At 38.8% G+C, this 24,609-nt stretch overlaps 1 protein-coding gene across 1 annotated transcript in view; it reads left to right on the plus strand.

Annotated features, from left to right (window-relative positions):
- Positions 1-24,609, plus strand: part of LOC114653043 (lipoxygenase homology domain-containing protein 1-like) — a 394,200-nt gene that overhangs the window by 203,269 nt on the left and 166,322 nt on the right. The window contains 2 exon segments of the mRNA XM_051929357.1: positions 20-152; positions 13,771-13,922. Coding sequence (XP_051785317.1) covers positions 20-152; positions 13,771-13,922 — 285 coding nt within the window.

The raw sequence follows: 24,609 nt of genomic DNA on the forward strand, positions 1-24,609 counted from the left end.
TTCTTCCAAATGTCTATAGCTCTGTATGAAAGACAGCATTACGAAACAAGAGCTGGGATTTCACACAACAGACCGGTGGCTGTTTGAGGAGGATGGGTCAGAGAGCGTGACTGAGCTGGCAGCTGTCAGGCCTGACAGGCCTCCTCTCAGAGGTATGTAACATTAATATAAAATGACTTCATGTCTAACATTACTATATGTGCTTGGAATGCCAAACTCTAATCAGGCAGTCTCCACTCTGTCACACTATTACTTGCCAAATGTGTAAGTGTAGTGGAAAAAGTAGGAGTCCCCACTGAGCAAGAATGTACTATGCTTTTCAGATTATCAGAGCCAGTGATATAGCTTTACGTTTTGAGGGTTTTGTTCTCCTTAAAGTCATTGTTCTGCATACATAATCATAATTAACCCCAAACCAGAACAGTCTGGGAGACAAACTCTGTGGGAAGGAGGAGACAGGAGACTGGAGACTGACTACACATATATGTGTGTGTAATTCTGACAGATAAAAAGTCTTGTAGGAAAAGCACAGGTTGCTGCTGGTAAAGATGCTGCTGAGGGCAGCAGGGGGTGCTCACACTTTTGTCTGTGTGTTGATCCCAATGACCCACAGCAGTGACGAGTCACTGTACAGTGACTTAAAACCTACTCTCGTGGTCGTAAAAGAGACTTTAGAATAGAGTAGGACATACCCTAATATCCTGGCTAACGTTCATGCTACAGCCTGGTCATTTGGGCCTCTGCTTCTTAATGACGTGAGTACTCAAACAGGCTTGGGTGGACTGCAGTACAGTCGCTCTCCGTGTGACTTTTAAGTTCCAGCTGCCTTCTTTAAAGAGTTTGCTGACAAAATCAGAATGGACAACTGCTAGATATCATTAGCAACAGACCAAAAGATGTGTGTGGTTTATGAGATAGAATCTAGGAAAAAAAACGATTCTAAATAGAGTGTGAAGTGCTATTAAAAACCAGAGGGCTTAACTGTTATTGTAGTCAAACAAATATTCACAGGAGATGTTAACAAGAGCTCCAAAATTCAACCGAATACAAAATGCTAAGGCTGAGAGTTCAATCAAGACATGGAATGGTGAGATAATCAGTACCTAAAGCAGTAGCCCAGAACTTGTTCACAGTTCAAATCCATAATCTTGGACAAATGACTATTGGGGCTACACTGGAATTTATAAGCAAGTCTTTGAGACGTGATTCATGGTGTCTCATGAGAGGTGGTCCCAAGCCAACATGCAATGCCTCCTATAGACCTATTAACTACAGCTGAAATTCCAAAATAGCAACATGATACACTTAAAAGAATAAAATGTAAAAACTCATAATATTTCTCAACGAAAGATGATAAATAAAGATGCATAAAAATGAAGCTTGTAAAGTCCAATGAACAAAAAACAGTATATTATAGAAGAAAAAAAATTACTAATGAGTCTAGACTAACTCACCGAACTCCTGGTTTTGTAGCCTCTTTTTTCCATGTCACATAATCCATCACATTGGATGTACCTGTCCCCTGCGACTAAAAGTATTGTCCCTTATGCCATAACCTCACAACTTACACATAAAAATAACAGGAATCAGTACAATAGGTGCCTGCAGAGCTAAATATATAATTGTGTTAAGGTATTTTCACTTACTATATGTGACAATGTTTATGTCACATATCATAGTATATTTTCATTCTGGGCTTAACCTGTTTTCTGATACGTATATGTATGTATATATATATATATATATATATGGTTTTGCAGGTGGTGGCCACAGACAATTGCTCTCTCCTTGTCCTTATTGGATGATTCTTCTCTAGTTTTGCTTTTTGCTAGTATGTTTGTCACTGCTGGTACCTGCTGCTGATTCAGGTTGCACAGGTAGTCCAGCTCCTCCAGGATGGCGCATCCATACATGCTGTTGCAAGAACATTTGCTGTGTCTCTCAGCACAGTCTCAAGAGCATGGTGGAGATACCAGGAGATGGGCCATTACAGGAGGAGAGCTGGACAAGGCCATAGAAGGGTATCACCCAGCAGCAGGAATGGTATCTGCTCCTCTGTGGGAGGAGGAACAGGAGGAGCACTGTCAAGGCCCTACAAAATTACCTCCAGCTGGCTAATGGTGTCCATGAGGGTGGCATGAAGGCCCGACATCCTCTAGTGAGACCTGTGGTCACAGCCCATCACTGTGTAACTTGATTGGCATTCACCAGAGAATACCACAATTGGCAGCTCCACCACTGGCGCCACGTTCTCTTCAGAGATGAGAGAAGGTTCACACTGAGTACATGTGACAGACGTGAAAGAGTCTGGAGACATAGTGGTGAACTTTATGCAGCCTGCATTTCAATTTTTGACTTTGATTTGCAGTGTGATGTTGAATTAGCCCTCAGTGGTTTGGTGATTTTTTTCCATTGACCATTGTGTACATTTTTTTGTTCTCAACGAATTACACAGTAATACTCAGTAAACATTTTCAACTTAAATATTTAATTCATCAAGGTCCAATGTGTCATTTACAAGTTCCCTTAATTTTTTTGAGCAGAATATATGCATACATTATATATATCTATAATAATAAAAGGCAAAGCCCTCACTGACTGATTCACTCACTCACTGACTGACTGACTCACTCATCACTAATTGTCCAACTTCCCGTGTAGGTGGAAGGCTGAAATTTGGCAGGCTGATTCCTTACAGCTTACTTACAAAAGTTAGGCAGGTTTCATTTCGAAATTCAACGCGTAATGGTCATAACTGGAACCTCTTTTTTCACAATATACTGTAATGGACGGCAGCTCGATGGCCGTGGGAGGAGGAGTTGAGTGTCACGTCATCACGCCTCCCACGTAATCACGTGAAAAGACTGTGAACGCAGTAGGGACAAATGAAGGAGGAGCCGCAAAAAGCGAAAAACAAAAAATTCATTAAACAATTGAGAAGGGAGCGAGTGAAGCATACAAGCATGTTCATAAGGGAAACAAAGCACGGTGTAAAACGTAAGTTTAAATTAAGTTTATAGAAACGCTCCCGCTGCGGATTGCAATAACATATTCGCGAGATAAAAGTTTAATGAGAAGACACGAGGTATAAACGAACCACACGCCGTAGCGCAACGTTAGGGGCAACAGTTTCAACCATTCTATGATCTGCTTCTCGCAACTGAAAGACGGCACATGGCGGATGTTAGCCCACTTGCTGACCGCAACGTTAGGGGCTTCAACTCTGGCGCTGACGATATTCGATTCTCGAGAGGGGATGCAGTGAGTGTGTATGCCTGATGAGCCCAGAATTAAGGAGAAACACGTGTCGCATACTCTTTGCATTATTTGAAAGTAAACTATTAAAACCATTCTATGATCAGCTTCTGGGAACAGAAAGAGGGCACATGGCGGATGTAAGGCGACTTCCTGACCAACCACAAGCGTAACCTGGCAGGTAACCATCCATACAGTCAGATTGTGATTCAGAAAACGAATGCCATGAATTTAATTACCACGATCTACATACTGTCAAATAAACGAAACACACGCCGTAGCGGGACAGCTGTGAAAAGCGAGGTTCACAAAAAAACAGACCCTTAACAAATTGTTATTGGTATATTTTCGATCCGTTTAAAAAGGTTTTATTTTCTTCTTAAAAAATTAAAAGCAGTACTTCGCCGCAACGAAGCGTGAGAATTTGGCCATATATATCTGCTTCTCACAATTAAAAGAGGGCACGTGGCTGATTTTAGATGACTTCATGACCAAACATAAGTGTTACCTGCCAGGTAAGGTTACCACTTTTAATACAAAAAAATAAGGGACGCATACTGCAGCGGGTGCCACATCCCAGTGCCAACAGTTTGCTGACTCTACTTAAAAGACCCGCCCTCCTCACTGGACAGTTAAAAAGACCAATCAAACTAACGATGACATCAAGTATTACCCAATGAAAAGTAGGAAAGGAGGCATCTTCATAAAATGCGTGTGGGATGATTTGCTTGAGACGCTGCTTTAAAAAAAATGATAAAAAAAATGCGGGACAAATCCCATCCCGTATTGATTCAAAACGGGACGCGCAATTTCATTCTCAAATACGGGAAGATTCCGTATTTTAAAGGACGGGTGGCAACCCTACAGTGCCAGGTAACCACCCATACAATCAGATTGTGATTCAGACTAGGAATGCAATGAATGTAATTACCCCGATCTACATACAAGGCGAAAGTCTTGCAACATTCAAAGATGATGGGTTGGGATAAGTACACCATAGAACATAAAAGAGCTTATGAAGCCTTGAACCGAAAAAAGCAAGATCTCAGAGATCGTAAAAAAAAAAAAAGGAGGTAATGTCGTTTTACTCGCTGTAGATTTTAGTCAAACATTACCAGTTATTTCACGAGGGAGACCAGCAGATGAACTCAACGCGTGTTTAAAATCCATGCTTCTCCCACGCTCGGTTATATGTCGCGTGTTCTCGGGTAGGTGCACCAAAAAATGTATACATTTAAGCATGTAATGGGCAAACAAAAAATGAGGTATACCCGAAGGCACTGCAGTAGTACTTAATGTAACTTTACTTCTTAAATGTTAATGTTTTACTGTTTAATAATTTATACGCTTCTTATATGTTGTTCAAATTCTTTTATCAAAATACCAGTGACAGCGCAATGCATGATAACGTGGAGTGAATACACCATACGCATCCGCCCACGGCCGCCCTGGTGTGCACAGATAGGAGTTGATTCTACAATAAAATAAAATAAAGATAAAAACCCAGGATTGTTTCCTGCCTTGTGCCCTGTGTTGGCTGGGATTGGCTCCAGCAGACCCCCGTGACCCTGTGTTCGGATTCAGCAGGTTGGAAAATGGATGGATGGATGGATATACAAACAACAATAAGGAAGAAAATGGCCATGATTTGGTAATTAAAGGTGGAAATCACAGGCTTTGTGTAATGACACCTATCAATAAGTTTAGTGCCTTTGCCTGCTTGAACATATTTGTTGATCATATTTTGTGTCTACACTATATACTTTAATCTAGATTCATCACAATGCAGACAAATTACATGAATATTACTGAAATGAGAATGGTACAATTCATTAAGGTCCTTCACTTGGCCCTATCCACATGTCATTGTACATTTTTTTGCTGTCATCAATACTTATTGCATTCTTGTATAAAATCACTTCTTGCCTTTTTTAACAGTTAGATTGCCATGGCAACTTTCCACATCAGTTATTCTAGCACTGTTTGAAATGTTGTATTGCTATGGTAACAAATACAGACATATAAACACTCTTTTAAAGTGTTCTTCATGAGGCAGTGTTTATACTGTGTAAGTCAGTCCTTGGGCAGGTGAGTAAAGTTGACTAGTAAGAAGAGAAATCAAAAGCCAGAGAGGCATTTTGTAATGTCCTTTGGATTTGTAAGACTCAGTTTAACAATATGAGCAAGAAAATAAGGATAAATGCTTGCACAAATTTTAGGAATCATACAGTAGTTTCACACTGAGTGTACACATATTGTAGTTGAGGGCAGTGCTTTGGGGAGATTCAGATCTTGATTGTTTGAGTGTTGTACATTGCAGGAAAGTATTTTATAAGGTAACCTGGAGAAAGAGCATTGTCAAATTGAATTCCATGAGATCGAGTTTAGAGCAGCCAAAATAAAATCACAAAACAAGAATCAGCATCAAAAATATCAAAAACAAAGGTATTTAGCCAGTAAATCGGTAAACAAAGGAAGCAGCAAGGTCTTGTTTTTTGAATCCATAAATAACAGCAAAACTTACCTCTAAAGTGAAAGTGAACCATCATCACCAAACTCTTTGGGGTGGAAAACCCCAAATCACCTGCAAATCCATATGAAAAGGAACAGGGAAAGTTGGGAAACATTAACTAAGGCACGGGTGGGCAAAGTCAGTCCTGGAGGGCCGCAGTGGCTGCAGGTTTTTGTTCCAACCCAGTTGCTTAATTAAAAACTAATCCTTGTCAGTTATTTAATTTAATGGCTTGCTAGTGCTTTAACTCTGCCATGTCAAGTCATTCTCATATCCTAGATTTTTTTTCCTTTCTAAAGATATCATCCAAATGATTTGAAGTCTAAAACAGACAAGTTATTCTCAGTGCTTCATTTTTTTCTCTTCACTTTCCTTCCAAGTATTTAATTAAACCCAATAGTGCATGATAAATACACACAGGTGTCACTGGAAACGAGCTAAATGGAGAAATGCTGGTTTCTTTTGTCATTTGCACATTACTGCTAATAAGGAGCAATTAACAGTATCATCTCCAGACAGAGGAGCAGCTTCAGCGACAGACTGCTGTCACTGTCCTGCTCCACTGACAGACTGAGGAGATCGTTCATCCCCCAAACTATGCAACTCTTCAGTTCCACCCGGGAAGGGTAAACATTAACATTATTCAAAGTTATTGTCTGTTTTTACCTGCATTTTTATTACTCTTTAATTTAATATTGTTTTTTGTGTCAGTATGCTGCTGCTGGAGTATGTGAATTTCCACTTGGGATTAATAAAGTATCTATCTATCTATCTATCTATCTATCTATCTATCTATCTATCTATCTATCTATCTATCTATCTATCTATCTATCTATCTATCTATTAAAAACCAAGACTACAGCTGTTTAAGAGTAAAATAAGTAATAAGGGTTCAAAATCTTAACGAGCGAGACAACTAAAGTGAAGCAGAAGTGTTACTTGAGCAATAAGTGCTTCTTATTAAGCAATTGGGTTGGAACAAAAACCTGCAGCCACTGCGGCCCTCCAGGACTGAATCTTCCCACCCCGGAACTAAGGCAAAATATCCAACATCTTCGTGACCCTGCTAAGGATAAACACGGATTAGAAGATGGTATGGTAAAATATCCAACATGCTAACATTAAATGTAAAGAAAAGACTAACTGATATGCGGATTAGTTTGTTCTTCTCAAAAATGTTCTTATATTGTTTTGTTCTTAGGTTATATAATTAGCTTGTAGCTATATATACATACATACACATATATTATATATATATATATATATATACACATATATATGTATACACACATATATATATGTATACACACACATATATATATATATATATATATATATATATATATATAAAAATATATATATAAATATATATATATATACATACATATACACACATACATGCAGTTTCAATAACATAGAAATCAATATAAACAACATTAACATCATTATCATATGAGAATATGAAGTAATATATAAGAAGCACATTTCATATAAATATAAATTATCCATCCATCCATTATCCAACCCGCTGAATCCGAACACAGGGTCACGGGGGTCTGCTGGAGCCAATCCCAGCCAACACAGGGCACAAGGCAGGAACCAATCCCGGGCAGGGTGCCAACCCACCACAGAAATATAAATTATTAAACAGTAAAATCTTCTTCTGTAATGTGCTACCGTGGCTATTGGTTTGTCTGTCCAGGATTTTAAATCACCTGTAGCTCGCAAACCGTTTCACCTATTGACTTGAAATCTGGTACACATATAGAACGTCACGTCTACTATCCGCTTTATGGGTGATGATTGTATTACTCTTTTTATCCATCCATCCATCCATTTTCCAACCCGCTGAATCCGAACACAGGGTCACGGGGGTCTGCTGGAGCCAATCCCAGCCAACACAGGGCACAAGGCAGGAAACAATCCTGGGTTTTTATCTTTATTTTATTTTATTGTAGAATCAACTCCTATCTGCGCACACCAGGGCGGCCGTGGGCGGATGCGTATGGTGTATTCACTCCACGTTATCGTGCATTGCGCTGTCACTGGTATTTTGATAAAAGAATTTGCACAACATATAAGAAGCGTATAAATTATTAAACAGTAAAACATTAACATTTAAGAAGTAAAGTTACATTAAGTACTACTGCAGTGCCTTCGGGTATACCTCATTTTTTGTTTGCCCATTACATGCTTAAATGTATACATTTTTTGGTGCACCTACCCGAGAACACGCGACATATAACCGAGCGTGGGAGAAGCATGGATTTTAAACACGCGTTGAGTTCATCTGCTGGTCTCCCTCGTGAAATAACTGGTAATGTTTGACTAAAATCTACAGCGAGTAAAACGACATTACCTCCTTTTTTTTTTTTTTACGATCTCTGAGATCTTGCTTTTTTCAGTTCAAGGCTTCATAAGCTCTTTTATGTTCTATGGTGTACTTATCCCAACCCATCATCTTTGAATGTTGCAAGACTTTCGCCTTGTATGTAGATCGGGGTAATTACATTCATTGCATTCCTAGTCTGAATCACAATCTGATTGTATGGGTGGTTACCTGGCACTGTAGGGTTGCCACCCGTCCTTTAAAATACGGAATCGTCCCGTATTTGAGAATGAAATTGCGCGTCCCGTTTTGAATCAATACGGGACGGGATTTGTCCCGTATTTTTTTATCATTTTTTTTAAAGCAGCGTCTCATGCAAATCATCCCACACGCATTTTATGAAGATGCCTCCTTTCCTACTTTTCATTGGGTAATACTTGATGCCATCGTTAGTTTGATTGGTCTTTTTAACTGTCCAGTGAGGAGGGCGGGTCTTTTAAGTAGAGTCAGCAAACTGTTGGCACTGGGATGTGGCACCCGCTGCAGTATGCGTCCCTTATTTTTTTGTATTAAAAGTGGTAACCCTACCTGGCAGGTAACACTTATGTTTGGTCATGAAGTCGTCTAAAATCCGCCACGTGCCCTCTTTTAATTGTGAGAAGCAGATATATATAGCCAAATTCTCACGCTTCGTTGCACCGAAGTACTGCTTTTAATTTTTTAAGAAGAAAATAAAACCTTTTTAAATGGATCGAAAATATACCAATAACAATTTGTTAAGGATCTGTTTTTTTGTGAACCTCGCTTTTCACAGCTGTCCCGCTACGGCGTGTGTTTCGTTTATTTGACAGTATGTAGATCGTGGTAATTAAATTCATGGCATTCGTTTTCTGAATCACAATCTGACTGTATGGATGGTTACCTGCCAGGTTACGCTTGTGGTTGGTCAGGAAGTCGCCTTACATCCACTACGTGCCCTCTTTCTGTTCCCAGAAGCTGATCATAGAATGGTTTTAATAGTTTACTTTCAAATAATGCAAAGAGTATGCGACACGTGTTTCTCCTTAATTTTGGGCTCATCAGGCATACACACTCACTGCATCCCCTCTCGAGAATCGAATATCGTCAGCGCCAGAGTTGAAGCCCCTAACGTTGCGGTCAGCAAGTGGGCTAACATCCGCCATGTGCCGTCTTTCAGTTACGAGAAGCAGATCATAGAATGGTTGAAACTGTTGCCCCTAACGTTGCGCTACGGCGTGTGGTTCGTTTATACCTCGTGTCTTCTCATTAAACTTTTATCTCGCGAATATGTTATTGCAATCCGCAGCGGGAGCGTTTCTATAAACTTAATTTAAACTTACGTTTTACACCGTGCTTTGTTTCCCTTATGAACATGCTTGTATGCTTCACTCGCTCCCTTCTCAATTGTTTAATGAATTTTTTGTTCTTCGCTGTTTGCGACTCCTCCTTCATTTGTCCCTACTGCGTTCACAGTCTTTTCACGTGATTACATGGGAGGCGTGATGACGTGACACTCAACTCCTCCTCCCACGGCCATCGAGCTGCCGTCCATTACAGTATATTGTGAAAAAAGAGGTTCCAGTTATGACCATTACGCGTTGAATTTCGAAATGAAACCTGCCTAACTTTTGTAAGTAAGCTGTAAGGAATCAGCCTGCCAAATTTCAGCCTTCCACCTACACGGGAAGTTGGACAATTAGTGATGAGTGAGTCAGTCAGTCAGTGAGTGAGTGAATCAGTCAGTGAGGGCTTTGCCTTTTATTATTATAGATATATATAATGTATGCATATATTCTGCTCAAAAAAATTAAGGGAACTTGTAAATGACACATTGGACCTTGATGAATTAAATATTTAAGTTGAAAATATTTACTGAGTATTACTGTGTAATTCGTTGAGAACAAAAAAATGTACACAATGGTCAATGGAAAAAAATCACCAAACCACTGAGGGCTGATTCAACATCACACTGCAAATCAAAGTCAAAGGAATCAGCCTGCCAAATTTCAGCCTTCCACCTACACGGGAAGTTGGACAATTAGTGATGAGTGAGTCAGTCAGTCAGTGAGTGAGTGAATCAGTCAGTGAGGGCTTTGCCTTTTATTATTATATATATATATATATATATATATATATATATATATATATATATATATAAAATAATCTTCATTTGGATCTTGATCTTTGTTTGTCCGCAAATTCACTGCCTTGTGTGGGGTTCCTGGTGTGTTCAGTAGAGGGCAGTAGTGATGGAGGAGGAGAGGAAGTGAGGGGGAGGATCGTTGGATGAGGTTGGAGTGTGGTGATTAAAGGGGATTGAACTAAAGGAGACTACGTGCTGTTTGTACTGGCTGAATACACAACACCTTGGTTGTTACTTTTGTTTACAAACACTGTCGATACCACTCTTTGTGTTTAGATCTGGCGTCAACACCGTGCTTTGTGTTTAGATCTGGCGTCGACACCTGCTTCGTTGTCGAGACTGTGGTTTTTTGTGTTTCTATCGACTGTCGTTGGCAGCACTTCATCCAAATCGAATATTCACCCACTTCTTGGAGTCGGCAGTCAGAGTATATAAGTCGGGCACACTTCTGTGATTTTACATCAGTCGGCGTTTGGAGTTCAAGAAAGCAGCATTGGTTCTTCCTTACTCTTTGGATGGCCACAAAGCAACCTTCGAGATTAGAGAAAGGTTGAGAAGAGATCGTGAGAGGAAACGACAGTGTCATGAAAACGAGATGGACTGTGAACGGAGAGAAGCAGAAATGCTCCTCCACCACCACATAATTACTATTCGGACAGTGATTCCGAGTAGGCCGTTCCTATCGAATCAATGTCCAAGGGTTCTGTTTTGTAACTTTGTTTCCCTTATAAAAAATCATAATGTTGTGCGACGAAGGGCCTAGTTCACGACTGGCAGCCGCATTTAAACAGGGAGCCCTTCACAGACAACTTTAACACGTGCAACGTAGTCGGGCGCACATGGCTGGTATATATATATATATATATATATATATATATATATATATATATATAATATATAAAATTTAGTGTATAAAATGAAAATATTTCAATATATAGTGTAAAATAAATTCTCATGTATTCGATAAAATTAAAATTATTTATACAAAAATAAAAAGCCATTTTAATGCTTGCCTTCCTGTACTTGTTTGTCCCTTCACTCTTTACCTCCACAATGACAGTATCATTGCTGTAGTCATCTGAAATGATGGGGATGAATGGGACCGTGAAGATAAGCAGACAAAGCTATTTATTCATTCATTCATTTCAACGAGTTCTCCATGTATAGGTTATGTTAGGTTAGATAGACTTTATTGTCCCGGGGGAAATTTGGTTGCATCTGGAATGTCAAAACATAAATTATTATTTCACAAAAACAAGAAATAAGCGAAAAGGAAAGAAATAATATCCCTTTTTATGACATACACCTACATAAAAGAATATTGAATTCTAAGTGCACACTGTAAAAAAAAAAAAAAAAGCAGTGGGAATAAGTGAGCTCTTAAATCTGTCATTTCTAATCTTGGGAATCTAAATTTTCAACCTGATGGCAACAAGTGGAACATCTGAAACAGAAAATGCCTGCTGCCTGACATGCAAACCAAACTTTTAAAGCAAATATTAAACCAGATTGAATAAAACACTTATAAAATTGTGAGAGAAACAGAAAAGACTGCATATGGTATTTCCAGATTTAGAGAAAGCACCTGCTAAGGATCCCTGGAACAAATGTGAAGATGTATGAGGGAAAAGAGAGTACCAGAGATGTATTGAGGAATAGTTAAAGATATATGAGGGTGTCTACACAGAGGTGGAGCTGAAGTAAAGTTTGGGTTACATCAAGGATCATCATTGGGCTCATATCCTTTCATTCTAGTTATGGATGTTACTGCTAGGGGAATAGTACATCAGGCCCCTTGGCACATGCTGTTTATAGATAACATTGTACAATGTGGCACCAGTAAGAATATTGTGAATAGGAAGAGCTATGAAGAGCTATGGAGGACAGAGGCCTTAAGATTATTAGGAAAATGACAGAATATCTAAGATTTAAGGGACAAGAACAAGATAGGGAAGTTAACCTCCTGGAAGAAAGGCTTAAAAGGGTGGTAGAATTGAAATAGCTCAGATAAACAACAACATAGAATGGAGAGCTAGATCTAGAAATGAATCATAAAATTCAATCAAGCCAGAAACAGTGGAAAAAAAGGTTAGGGTTAGGATTATGTGACTGAAGAATCAGGGTAAGGTATATAAAACAGAACAGCGCTTTGGTATGGATCAGAAACCTGGGCAGTTAAAAAGGTGCATGAAAGTAAAATGGATGCTAAAGAAATGAGGATATTGACCAAATTCCCCCTCACCCCACCTACCCAGTCCTTGACATTTGGACACTGAGTGGCGCCTTTTATGTAACCAAAGAAGCAAGCACTCTGGACCTTTAAGCCCCCCAACGTGGTACGTGCCATGAACAACGAGGGTCACCATTTTTGTAACTCAAGGGGAGTGTGCTCCAGACACCAAGGACAACAAATCTGCCTAGGGTTCCTTATGGGCTTCAACAGACACTGGAGGTGACAACCAATAAAAGTACAAAGGGAAGTACAACGCAGGAGCTTTGGATCTCACAAACAGAAGATAAGCTCATTATATTTCACGCACCATGACAGGATGGAAAAAAAGAAAAGAAAAGGATGGAGATTGCAGGTGAAGTTGCCATACCTTTTAATCCATCATACAGCATGGGCTTCCTCAAGCAACCAGTTATTGGCTGCCATAAAAAGGGGCGAACACAATTGTACTACAAGATTGACATGCAGTCACTAAATGTGACATGGCGAGTGATTTTCAGTCATATAAATTGACATGGTCAGTTGGCAAATCTGACATACCCATTACCAAAAGTCACGTAATGTGACATTGACTTTAGGGCCTTAAAAGGACAATAATTAGCTCTGGATGGAGGGTGCTGCAGTTTTGCAGGGGTTAACATTCATTCCAGGTTAGAACATTGGTCCAGTCACTATCTATGTGGAGTTTTTTCATCCCCCTTTTTTGTGCTGGAGGTTTTCTACAGGTTTTCCACATCCCAAGGATATACATGTTTGGTGAACTGATGATTCTAAATTAGCCATGTATGCCAATGTGCATGAGTGTGCCCTTTGCTGGACTGGCATGTCACCCAGAGCTGACTTCTCCTTTCACCTGTTGCTGCTAGGACAGGCTATAGTCCCATGTGATCCCTAATCATATCAAGTTCAAAAATGGATAGCACAGAGGAATGTTGAGTAAGTGTAAGCTTTGCCCAAATATGCAAACATTTGTATTTCTTTATTCACATAATTGTGGATATACAGGGAACTTTACAATAAATCTAAAAATATTGGATGTCTTTCAATCTCAATTTGGCATCATTTTGGGTATGGTTCACAAACAGGAATTGTGCTACATTTTATCATCAAGCCTTCACTTATGTTTTTATGCTCTATCTTCATTTCAAATGGATCTATCAGCTGTAAGATGTCATGTAGCTTAATGGAACAAGTGTTTTGCTGAAATGACTTCTTTCATGTTTGCTTTAGCCAAATACTTTAAGGCCTTCTGTTACCTTTTTTTCATCCTCTCTTCTCAGATGTTCTCTACTTGGTAAAAGTTTACATGGGAGACCTGCCGGCTGCTGACACAGATGCCAACCTGTTTCTTACTGTGTTTGGACAAAATGGAGATACCTCTATAAGAAAACTGACAAATCCTGGTTCTCTCCAAATTTTGCAGAAGGGTCAGGTCAGTAATAATGCTTTTCATTTTCCTTTGGATGGTTGATGGATTATACTTACCTGTGCAAATTATGAAATTCTTTTATTATGTCAACCATTTCATGCCCATGTTGAGATTATCAACAATTTACTATATGGTTTACATTTTATTGGTTTCAAAGCAATAATACACTATATTCTAATAATGTACAAGAAAGTGGAAGAATGGAAGAGAGAGTTTAGATAGAGGTGGTCAGTCAGTCAATAGTTGAGTGTGTTCATTGATGACCATCCATATAATATTGATAAATGCCTGCAATATTTTGGAAATATTTAGAATTTTTCTTCAAAAGGTATATTGTAATTTTAAGTAATAAAGGGCATTACTTTCTTCTTGTCTTAACTGTGCAGGTTAGGATTCTGTCAGGTGAAGAAAATGAGATGGGTAGCTGGTAGTGTCGCACAGAATATTACAATAAAGTGTTTATTAAGATATTGCTGTTACCCAACACATTAGTGAATAAAGATTCACGGTGGTCCAGACTCATTCTGATTAAAAGCTGTATGTTATAGTAGGGTGTTGTACCGTATTAGCCATTATGGATGAGTCAAGCAAAATTACACCTTTTATTGGCTAACTGAACAGATTACAATATACAGGTACAAGCTTTCGAGGCAGCAAACTGCCTGAAGATAAAAAGGTGAAAATCATTGTCAGAATCAATATGAAGTGTAGCCTCTAGGGGGCATCACTGCACGCCACACCACAGGCACCAGCAATCCAACCTCAGTTCCTTAAATGATTCCCAAAAAATTACTCTCACAATTTGAACCATTATCCTACTTACTTTAATAAACGTTTATGTGATGTGTCATTTTGTTTTCATAGTTAAGCTGGTTAGAAATTTCACTTTAACAAATCAATGCATTTTAATTGAGTTGAATTAATTCTTTTATGGGCATCCCACAACTTTATTTTTAGTCACATATAACCAACAAAATCTTAGTACAAGAAAAAAAATATGTTATTTACTTATTAGTGTGTTTTTGAATAAAATTGTGTCACTTAAAAATCTTTTTTTTTATATATTTTTTTACCTGCTAAGATCCTCCTGGCATCTCACTGAGAAAAGCAATACAGATATCTGATCAGTTCTAGGAAGAACTTATTTAATAGCTTATTTCTTTTAGAACTTTCACCTTCTCCATCCACAATAGCATTTTCTAGAAAAAACAGTTGCACATATTAAAAATAATTTATTTTACCCTAATCTGGATGTGTAGGTTATGCGGCTTGTGCTTATTTTTCCTTTCAGCTATCTCTGAATGGGGTGAGGTGGGATGGGGACTTTATTGTCTTTTTGATGTGGCACTTTTCTGATCCTGTTCTTCTTCTTTCCTTAAAAATAATAAAAAATATTTTAAAAATATTATCTGTCACTCTGCGGTGGGCTGACGCCCTGCCCGCGGTTTGTTTCCTGCCTTGCGCCCTGTGTTGGCTGGGATTGGCTCCAGCAGACCCCTGTGACCCTGTAGTTAGGATATAACGGGTTGGATAATGAATGGATGGATGGATATCTGTTACTTATTCCATGTTGTTTGTAGCAATGGCTGAGAAAAAGTTTTAATCTCATGTTTTTGCGCAGCACGGATGTAATGTTTCAGATAGAACAGGAGTCACTGGTGACCGACAATGGACAACAGCAAACAATATAAAAAAGTAGGTAGCAACATTTGTGATACAACAGACTTCAATGGGGATCAGCAGGGCCAACGCTGAACTATAGCAAAACAAATTTAAAACGTTCCTGAAAAAAATCTGAAATTACTCTTATCGCATAATCCACACTTCAGTTATCCAATTATGTGCTCACAATGTCCACAACAAATGGATTTTTGCTAAAATATTGCAATGTCTGGAAAATGAAAATAGTGCATGAAAGAGAAGTGCACTGAAGCAAATTTGAGCTTTTCACCTCAAGACCCTGTCCCCCTCATTTACTCGTCTTTATATATATTCTGACAGCACTTTTCATTCCCTGAACTGCAGTATTTTCTTTTTTAAGGAGATTGTAAAAAAAAAAAAAAAAAACAACAGCAAGTTGTTACAAATTATTTCTCTGTCTACTTTGGTGGATTTAAAATTTTGTTATCTACTCTAAGTTCTCCTGTGCTGTTCATATGAGGACAAAAGTGAAGTTCCTGCAAAACAACGGCTGCATCAGCATGAGATTGAAAATAAATAGAACCAATTGGTCGTGGTGCACTGTGAAAGGAAAAGACTAACAGTTAGCTGTTCTTGTTTGACCTACATTTCAAGATATTTTTATAAGGCACAATCATTATTTTTGCTAATATTTTGTGCACTTATTTCCTTTAATTTTTGGCAGGCACAGTTCATTTAAACCTACAATAAGCACTTTGGGAATATGATTTGATATTTAACACTTGATGGCAAGTGTTTTTTACATTCTGCCCGCTAAGGTGTTGGGTAGATTTGTTATCTCTCTAAAGAAACCTTAATTGTTATCTTTGACTGATCCATCCATTCATGTTCTCAGCATGTTTAATCACATTGATGGGTGGAAGAGTGGCAGCCCATTATAAGAGTGTAAAATAGAAACAAACATTGGATAGGGCAGCAGTCCATAACAGGGCATACTAGCACACCTACATCAGGCAAGTCCTCAAAAGTCATCAGTCAATATAAGTTAAGCTTTTTAGGGGTAAAGTGAACAACATAAAGAAAAAACACATTTAGACACCAAGAGAACCAGCAGATCACGGGATGAGGATTCAATTGGAGTTTACAACGAGTCGTTGGTGCTAAATACTGCAGCACTGTGCCATGAAACTCTTATGCCATCTATGCTGTATTTTATTATATACTCTTAGCTACTGTATATGCTAAGCTTTTAAATGTGTTGTATTTACCACAGATAGATTTTTCTGAATTGCCTTGGAAATAAGACATCAGCTAAATAAATAATAATAATAATAAGCCCTTGACATAGTCGTGATGCTGCATGTCCAAGAATAATCAAGGTGGCACCTTTATTCTGTGGGTTTATGAGCATACATCCCAGGCATTCCACCATGATTAAATTAATTATTATTTTCACTGTTCTGCTTGGCAGATGTCTTTAACCATAGCTAGCTGTCAGATCAGGATACACTACAATTGTTTGCTATTTATAATGCTCTGAGCCTGCAGTCGTTGTAGAGTGCTATACAAAAATAAATGTAATTATATTGAATTATTTTTTGTAAATGAACTATAGACGAGTTTAGCGACTTGTCACACAGTGAGTGTGGAGCTGAGGTTAAAACTTCAACCTTGAAAATAACATCAAATCAAGCAATTTTCACAATTCTAGTGTTACCCCTGTTAAAATTGCAGCCTTGATGTTTAAGGTCTGGTGCTCTAGCCACCACACCAATCTGTTATCAGGAACCCCACCAATTTAAAGTTGTACACCTTTCCCCAGTATCTCAACATCATAGACACTGTCACCAGTAGGGGGTGCCACCGAGCCCCCAAACCCCAGAAACACAAGACCCAACACAATTTTGGGTTTAATAAAAAGGATTTTAATTCCAACCAGCTGCAATAATATAATAATCTCAACCAAAACAACCAAAACAATCACAAAACCGATGCCTTCGCTTATCTTCTTCTCTCCTCCAGTGAGGGTTTGCCCACTGCCTCCCGTCTCTGACTCCCTGATGTGAGATGGAGCAGCTCCTTTTATCTCAGACCCGGGAACACTTCCGGTGTCCAGACATGGCCTGTTAGAAGCACATCCAGTTCAGGTGGAAGTCCAACAAAGTTGGGATTGTAGTATGCTGCTGCTGGAGAATGTGAATTTCCCCTTGGGATTAATAAAGTATCTATCTATCTATCTATCTATCTATCTATCTATCTATCTATCTATCTATCTATCTATCTATCTATCTATCTATCTATCTATCTATCTATCTATCTATCTATCTAAACCCCTGCAGCACCCCCTGGAGGCACCCACGGAACCCAACAGGGCTGTACACCGGGGCTCCAGTTCCCAACATACCCTGTGGATATCTCAATGGGTATTGAAGCCTAGGGATGCTGCCATCTAGCGTATCGGGGAAGAAAATATTCATCCAACAACATCTCCCCTGGTCCTTCTATTACACTGGCATCCTGACCGGGTACGGATCCCTGTTCAACCCTGGCCAGGATGCCATCCCATGTGATGCTATCCATTACCAAAAGGTGGACAGTTCAATCCACACTACCAGATAACAGACCCTTATCAAGTAAATTAACTAGCCATGACACTGGTTTTAGAAGAGCATATAGACTTCTTTCAATAGGATTTATTAAACTTATAAATAAATCCATTAATATATTCTGGACCAGTTTATTCTTATACAGTGCTCTCCACTAACAGGGCTTACACAGATTTATGAATGCAAAGCACTAAGAGAGCCATCAATAATTGAAACATTTACTTATATACATAAAACTTAAAACTATATTTACTTATATATATAAAAACCTATACATATTTTATCTATAAGTAATGGGAACCTCTGTAAAATTTTGCTAAAAGGTTTTACAAAATTATAATAAAAATCTAGCCAGTTGTCAGCCCAGGGGAGGAAAAACAAAACTCCAATTAACAACATTTCTGTAAGATGTAAATCTCTGTAGGGGTCTGCAGTCCTTTGTAATAAGCAGAGTCAACACCTTGTTGACCTAAGCCAGCTGGCCACCCTCCTTCTTCTGGGCTTTGTTACTAGGACAAGAAGCTGTCATAGCAACTCAGACAAAAATATGCACAAAACAACAGCTTTATTGAGCAAAACTGGGAAGAACACAAAAGAAAAAAAGCTATCCCCACTCTTTCCCATCTGGTAGTGCCCAACATCTCGCCACTCTTTTGCAGTCACAGTTCTAGTCTTTCTTCTTCTTACCAGTCAAGTTCTTGTCCAGCTCACCTCTCAATGTTATACTCCATTAGCCTTTAAGTTCAATGTGACTTTTTTACGGAGTCACTTATGGCCATAGGGGCGGCACGGTGGCGCAGTGGTAGCGCTGCTGCCTCGCAGTTAGGAGACCCGGGTTCGCTTCCCGGGTCCTCCCTGCATGGAGTTTGCATGTTCTCCCCGTGTCTGCGTGGGTTTCCTCCAGATACTCCCACAGTTCAAAGACATGAAGGTTAGGTGAATTGGCAATCCTAAATTGTCCCTAGTGGTCTTAGACAGCCCTGCATATAAAACAAGGCACAGATTTGAACTCTCTCAAGTGATTCTACACCCCTGAGCAGCCATCCTGCTGCAAGCTCTTTTCAAGAGGCAACCCAAACTCTTCTCCCAATTTATCCACAGTCTGTCTCTTTCTCATAATGAGTATCAGACAACCTTGGAATCTACTCAGTTACTTTACCCCTAGAACCTTTGCACATTCCTCTCCAGGTCACCATTCTTTCTTGTTCTTCTTGAGTGACCTTAGCCCTATCAGTACACTACCTTATGAAGTAGCCATTCCTTCTGAAATGGCCTGAGGATGAGCATGAGCATTGCCAATGCATACTTCCATCTTTGCACTAGCAGCTTTCAGGATCCTGCTCTTTGTCATTCTTACCTGCCTGCTCAAAAATCCACCAGTCACGGCATACTACAATGTTGTGTATGTATTGAAGACCGTTGTGGTAGTAAATAATAACATGAAGGAATGTTTTGTGCTGCTTTGTCTGTACATTAAAATCTAAAGTTCACACTCACTCTGATGTCTCTCTTGTGCCGAAATGAAGAAAAGGAAGATTTATAGGGAAACTCATCAAGAGACGTGTACAGACTCAAGGTGAGACAGTGTAAATTTGTGAATGGAATCACGAGAAAAGACATGGTCACAGACAGGCAGAGGTCAATCCAAAAAGGACAGGCTATCAATCCTCACAATTCAGAACACTAACACAAAAGTCAACCTCTAAAGCCTGGGAAAGATATTTTATTTGAAAAAATATATAAGGTCAGAGAAAATACCTACATGAAAACAAATACTTTTGAGGCAACTTTTATGCCGATGCTCTGGATGACGTCATGCGTCGTGTAGCCCCTGTTGGTATGGATTGCCATGGCAACAATTAATGCTAATTCAGGCAGCATGAGAGGATGCTATAAACTTCAATTTTTTAACCATGGTGAATTTTACAAAACCAATGAATGCAATGAGACGTCAAGCAAAATGACACCTTTTATTGGCTAACTAAACAGATTACAGCTTTCGAGGCAACTCGGGCCCCTTCTTCCAGCAAGATGTAATTTTGCTTGACATCTCATTACATCGATAATGGCTAACACAGTACAACACCCTACAACTAAAAAAACAATGAGAAGTTCATATTACTTGTGGTTCAAAAACCCAAAATCCACGTAAAACGTACCGAGCAAGCAAAAAAAAAAGAAAAATAACAAGATGAAGCATAGTTGTGATATGAAGCCACTCATACATGACTACTGCACAGGATTTTTCATTTTGAATCTGCAGCCTTGGATAACAAAAATTGCACAACACTGACCTTTGTACTGTCACGATGGTGACATCACAAGCCACTTCCAGTCACTTATCCATAGCAACAACATGGCTACAGTAAAACTACCAACTGAAAAAATGATGACATACATGAAATACAACATAGAACTGTAGAATTACATGAAAATAAATTAACAACCAGAAAGCAAGGCTGAGAAAAATAAAAGACGTGAGTTTAGCATGTTGAAAACCCTAAATTGTTCTTTGCAAAGGCTAAGATGAAAAAAATTAAAAGAAAATATTGTAACTGTCTCATTTTATGGCCAAGTCAACAGCTTAACAAATTAAGCTTTACCAATTATTTTTTAATAATGTATTAGTAATAAACAGCAATTACATAAGAAAATAATAAATACCAATAATTAAAATGAGTTTCCCTGAATAAATAAAGTTTAAAATTATAGCTGCGATGACTCAAACAAACTGAGTAACAGAACTAAATGCGTATGCATATGTTGGGTGTGAAAGCTGTGTGAGGGGACTTTAATATTTCTTTGTTGTCCAAAATACATTCATAATTTTTAACTGAGCACATCACTTGATTTGAAGATCTGCACAATAATTAGTATTACCAGTTTATCAGTGCAATCACAAGTAATCTAGTTGTCAAGTCATCATATGTATGATTACAATCATACAGTGCAGAAGACGATATACAATACAGATAATAGATATACCTGTGTCTTAATAGCATGTGGTATTACATTGATTTTATGGGAACTGCTTATAAACACGCAAAAAGTAGGCAGTGAGCATTTCCTTTAAAGTACAAAATCTCTTACAAATGAAGGAAATAAAAGAGAGCCTTCTTCATGTGTCAGGCAAATTGTTAAAAATGGATACAGATTATCGTTATTTATAATCTGAAGGGCATAGTTATGACAGTTAATTCATATTTTGATTCATTTTTGCACATTTTCATGCAGGTTTATGCAGTTTTTATGACTGTTATTATTTTTTAGCACTAGGGGGCTCCGCCTCCGGCTCGCTTCACTCACCCACCCCCGTGTTTGGTTTACCGGATATACAATACAATACAATTTATTTTTTGTATAGCCCAAAATCACATAAGAAGTGCCACAATGGGCTTTAACAGGCCCTGCCTCCTGACAGCCCCCCAGCCTTGACCCTATAAGAAGACCAGAAAAAACTCCCCAAAAAAAAACCTTTGTAGGGAAAAAATCGAAGAAACCTTGGGAAAGGTTCAAAGAGAGACTCCTTTCCAGGTAGGCTGGGCATGCAGTGGGTGTCAAAAAGAAGGGGGTCAATACAATACAATGCAATACATAGAACAGAATAAATCCTCAATACAGTATAAAAATAAAAATTCTAGAAGTGCGGAGTAGAATTTCACATTAGACGATATCACATAATATGATTTGGATTTGTTTTAAGTCCTGGAGACCTCATTCATCAAGCTGCCTCCCCCATTTCGCCATTCCACATCTGAAACAGCGCTAATCCGATGAAAGGACCCCTCATTCCCACGTCCCCATTCATCAGAGATGACTTTACTTTAGGCAGGCCATCTACAATTTAAACAGATTGCTATTTTCTTTGGAATTGTTACATATGAATTATTTTCACTTTTACTTTAAAAACTTTTGTAAAAACAATACTTGTCCTTTATTTCCGACCCCATGCGTGGTTACATCTCTTTCTTGCCAGACATATAATACTGCTCGTGTTGTGAAGGGGGGGTGGCGGCTGAACACACGCTAAGGATATGTCTTTGGATTATTTGCTGTCTTTTTGCTGCTTGCTAGCTGTCTCTTCTGCTTGTCGCATGTCGTTGTTTTAAGAGCTAGGAGCACATGATGCTTCTCTGCCAAAAGCAATCCAACAACTGCCAGCTTAGAGGTCTGTTGACTTGTTTTAAATGATGGCTCACTGCCTGGTCTCGCATGACGTTGTAAAAACAATACTTGTCCTTTATTTCCGGCCCCAGGTGTGGTTAAATTCTTTCTTGCAGGACATATCACACTGCTCTCATTGTCAGGGCCGGGGGGTGGGGGGGGTGGGGGTGTGGAAGCTGCTGTCACACTGCCCTTCGATCTTTTTAAAGCCTGTACAGCCGCTGTCCTTTTTGTTACGGCCCTGGGACAATCTCTTGGCATCTCATGTTTACGGTCCCCACCGTGGCAAGTCTCTTTTGTCTCATGGGTCTTTTAAAATGTCTTCCGAGAACTTCCAAGAAAATCACGTATCGTCACATTGCTTTTGCTTTCCAGGATTTTTTTTTTATAATAGACCCTACCCCTTGGCCTTGACTTTCATCCCATTCCAGTAACTTCGTCTGTTTCCAATCTTGGAATCAAAATGGATACGGTCCTGAAAATGGATGCTTAAGTCAACAGCACAGTAAAATCCTGCTTTTTCCATCTCAGGTGAATTGCCAAACTCAAACCAATTCTGCCTTACCACCTCCTGGAATCAGTAATCCATACATTCATTACGTCCCAGCTCGACTATTCTAATTCCTGCCTATATGGTATTAGTAAAGCCACTCTTTCTAGACTCCAATTGGTTCAAAATGCGGCTGCAAGGCTTTTAACTGGAAGCAGCAGAAGCCAACACATTACACCGATTTTAAAAACCCTACACTGGCTGCCGGTTAGATTCAGAATTGATTTTAAGATACTCCTCTTAACCTATAAGGCACTAAATGGTCTAGCCCCTGCCTACTTGAGTGTCTTGCTCCATTGTCACAATCCCCCTCGTGTTCTTAGATCCGCAGATCAGCTGCTCCTAACCGTTCCCAAGGCACGTTTTAAAGTTCGTGGTGAAAGGGCTTTTTCCGTCTGTGCACCCAGGCTCTGGAACTCCTTACCTTTAGTGGTTAGGCAAGCCGCTTCAGTCGCCACATTCAAATCAAACCTAAAAACGCACTTCTTCACATTGGCTTTTAATTCTTAACCTGTCTTATTTCCACTTGCTTTTTGCTATTTCTCTGTTTTATTGGGTCCCCTGACCTGTTTTTAGTGTCTCTGTTTTAATTCTCTCTTAATGTTTGTTTTTAATATTTTGCTTTTAGTCTTGCTTGTTTTAACTGTACAGCGCTTCGGTCAGTTGTAATGCTGTGTTTTTAAGCGCTTAACAAATAAAAATGGTATGGTATGGTATAATAGAGAAATTATAAGGATGATACAAGTCCAATCTAAAATGGCACGATGATTTTCTATTCATTTGATTGGCCGCAGCCATGTTATATATAGCAACAATACCTCTTGCCACCATGTGAGTACTGGTGTCACATCACTAAGTGATCGCTTTAAAAGAATGTGCAATGGTTTAAAGATATTTTAAAAAATGAACTCTTGTGGTCATTTTGTTAAGGATTTTTCCTATAATTTGATTTTGACATTTGCTTCAACCTTCTTTTGACTACTGATTCTTTGGACTTTGTTTTGATTTGTCACTAGAATCCTTTTTACTGTTTTTAACATAACATCCCCCTGCTCTCTGACGATTTAGGTTTCACCCACATTACTACATCTTCACTTTATAACACATTATTAGTCTCTGTTTTCATTCACACTGGTGTTGTAACCCCTAAAACTGGAAATGCTCCCCAGAGTCATATATTTCTGAAAATGCTGGCTCAGCATTGCAGTTTGGATGAGTGAAAAAAGACCCTAATTGTGCTCTGATTGGTCATGCTTATAATGTGGCCCTTCCCTGATTGGATCCTGCACATTACATATTCTCAGCCACTTTGCTCTTCTTATCTGCCAGTGTAGGTGATGTTTTTTGGTCATTTTAGTGTATATGGAGATCCTTTTGTAAATAATGTGAAAATCCTAGTATGGGTGGAGATTGTGTTAGTTTAAAAACACAGTTTTTAAATGAAAATGTAATAGTGCAGATGTAGCCTTACTCTTTTCAGTTATTAATCTCCATAGTCCTCACGGTAGTGACAATGACTGCCAAAGGTTTAATATAACAAAAATAGACAACAGATTTTTTCATTCTATAATTATAAGAGTTTTCCCTCCTAAACAGCCTCTGTATTGTAGTCAGTGTTCCTGAATTAACAGAAATGCAAGAAAATGCTTACCTTTAAGAATGGGCTCTAATCTGTTTATCTCCTTTGAAACCCTACAGCTCTCTTGATAATGATATACTGTTTCATATA

Source organism: Erpetoichthys calabaricus, chromosome 6 (assembly GCF_900747795.2).
Source record: "Erpetoichthys calabaricus chromosome 6, fErpCal1.3, whole genome shotgun sequence".
Lineage (NCBI taxonomy): Eukaryota > Metazoa > Chordata > Cladistia > Polypteriformes > Polypteridae > Erpetoichthys > Erpetoichthys calabaricus.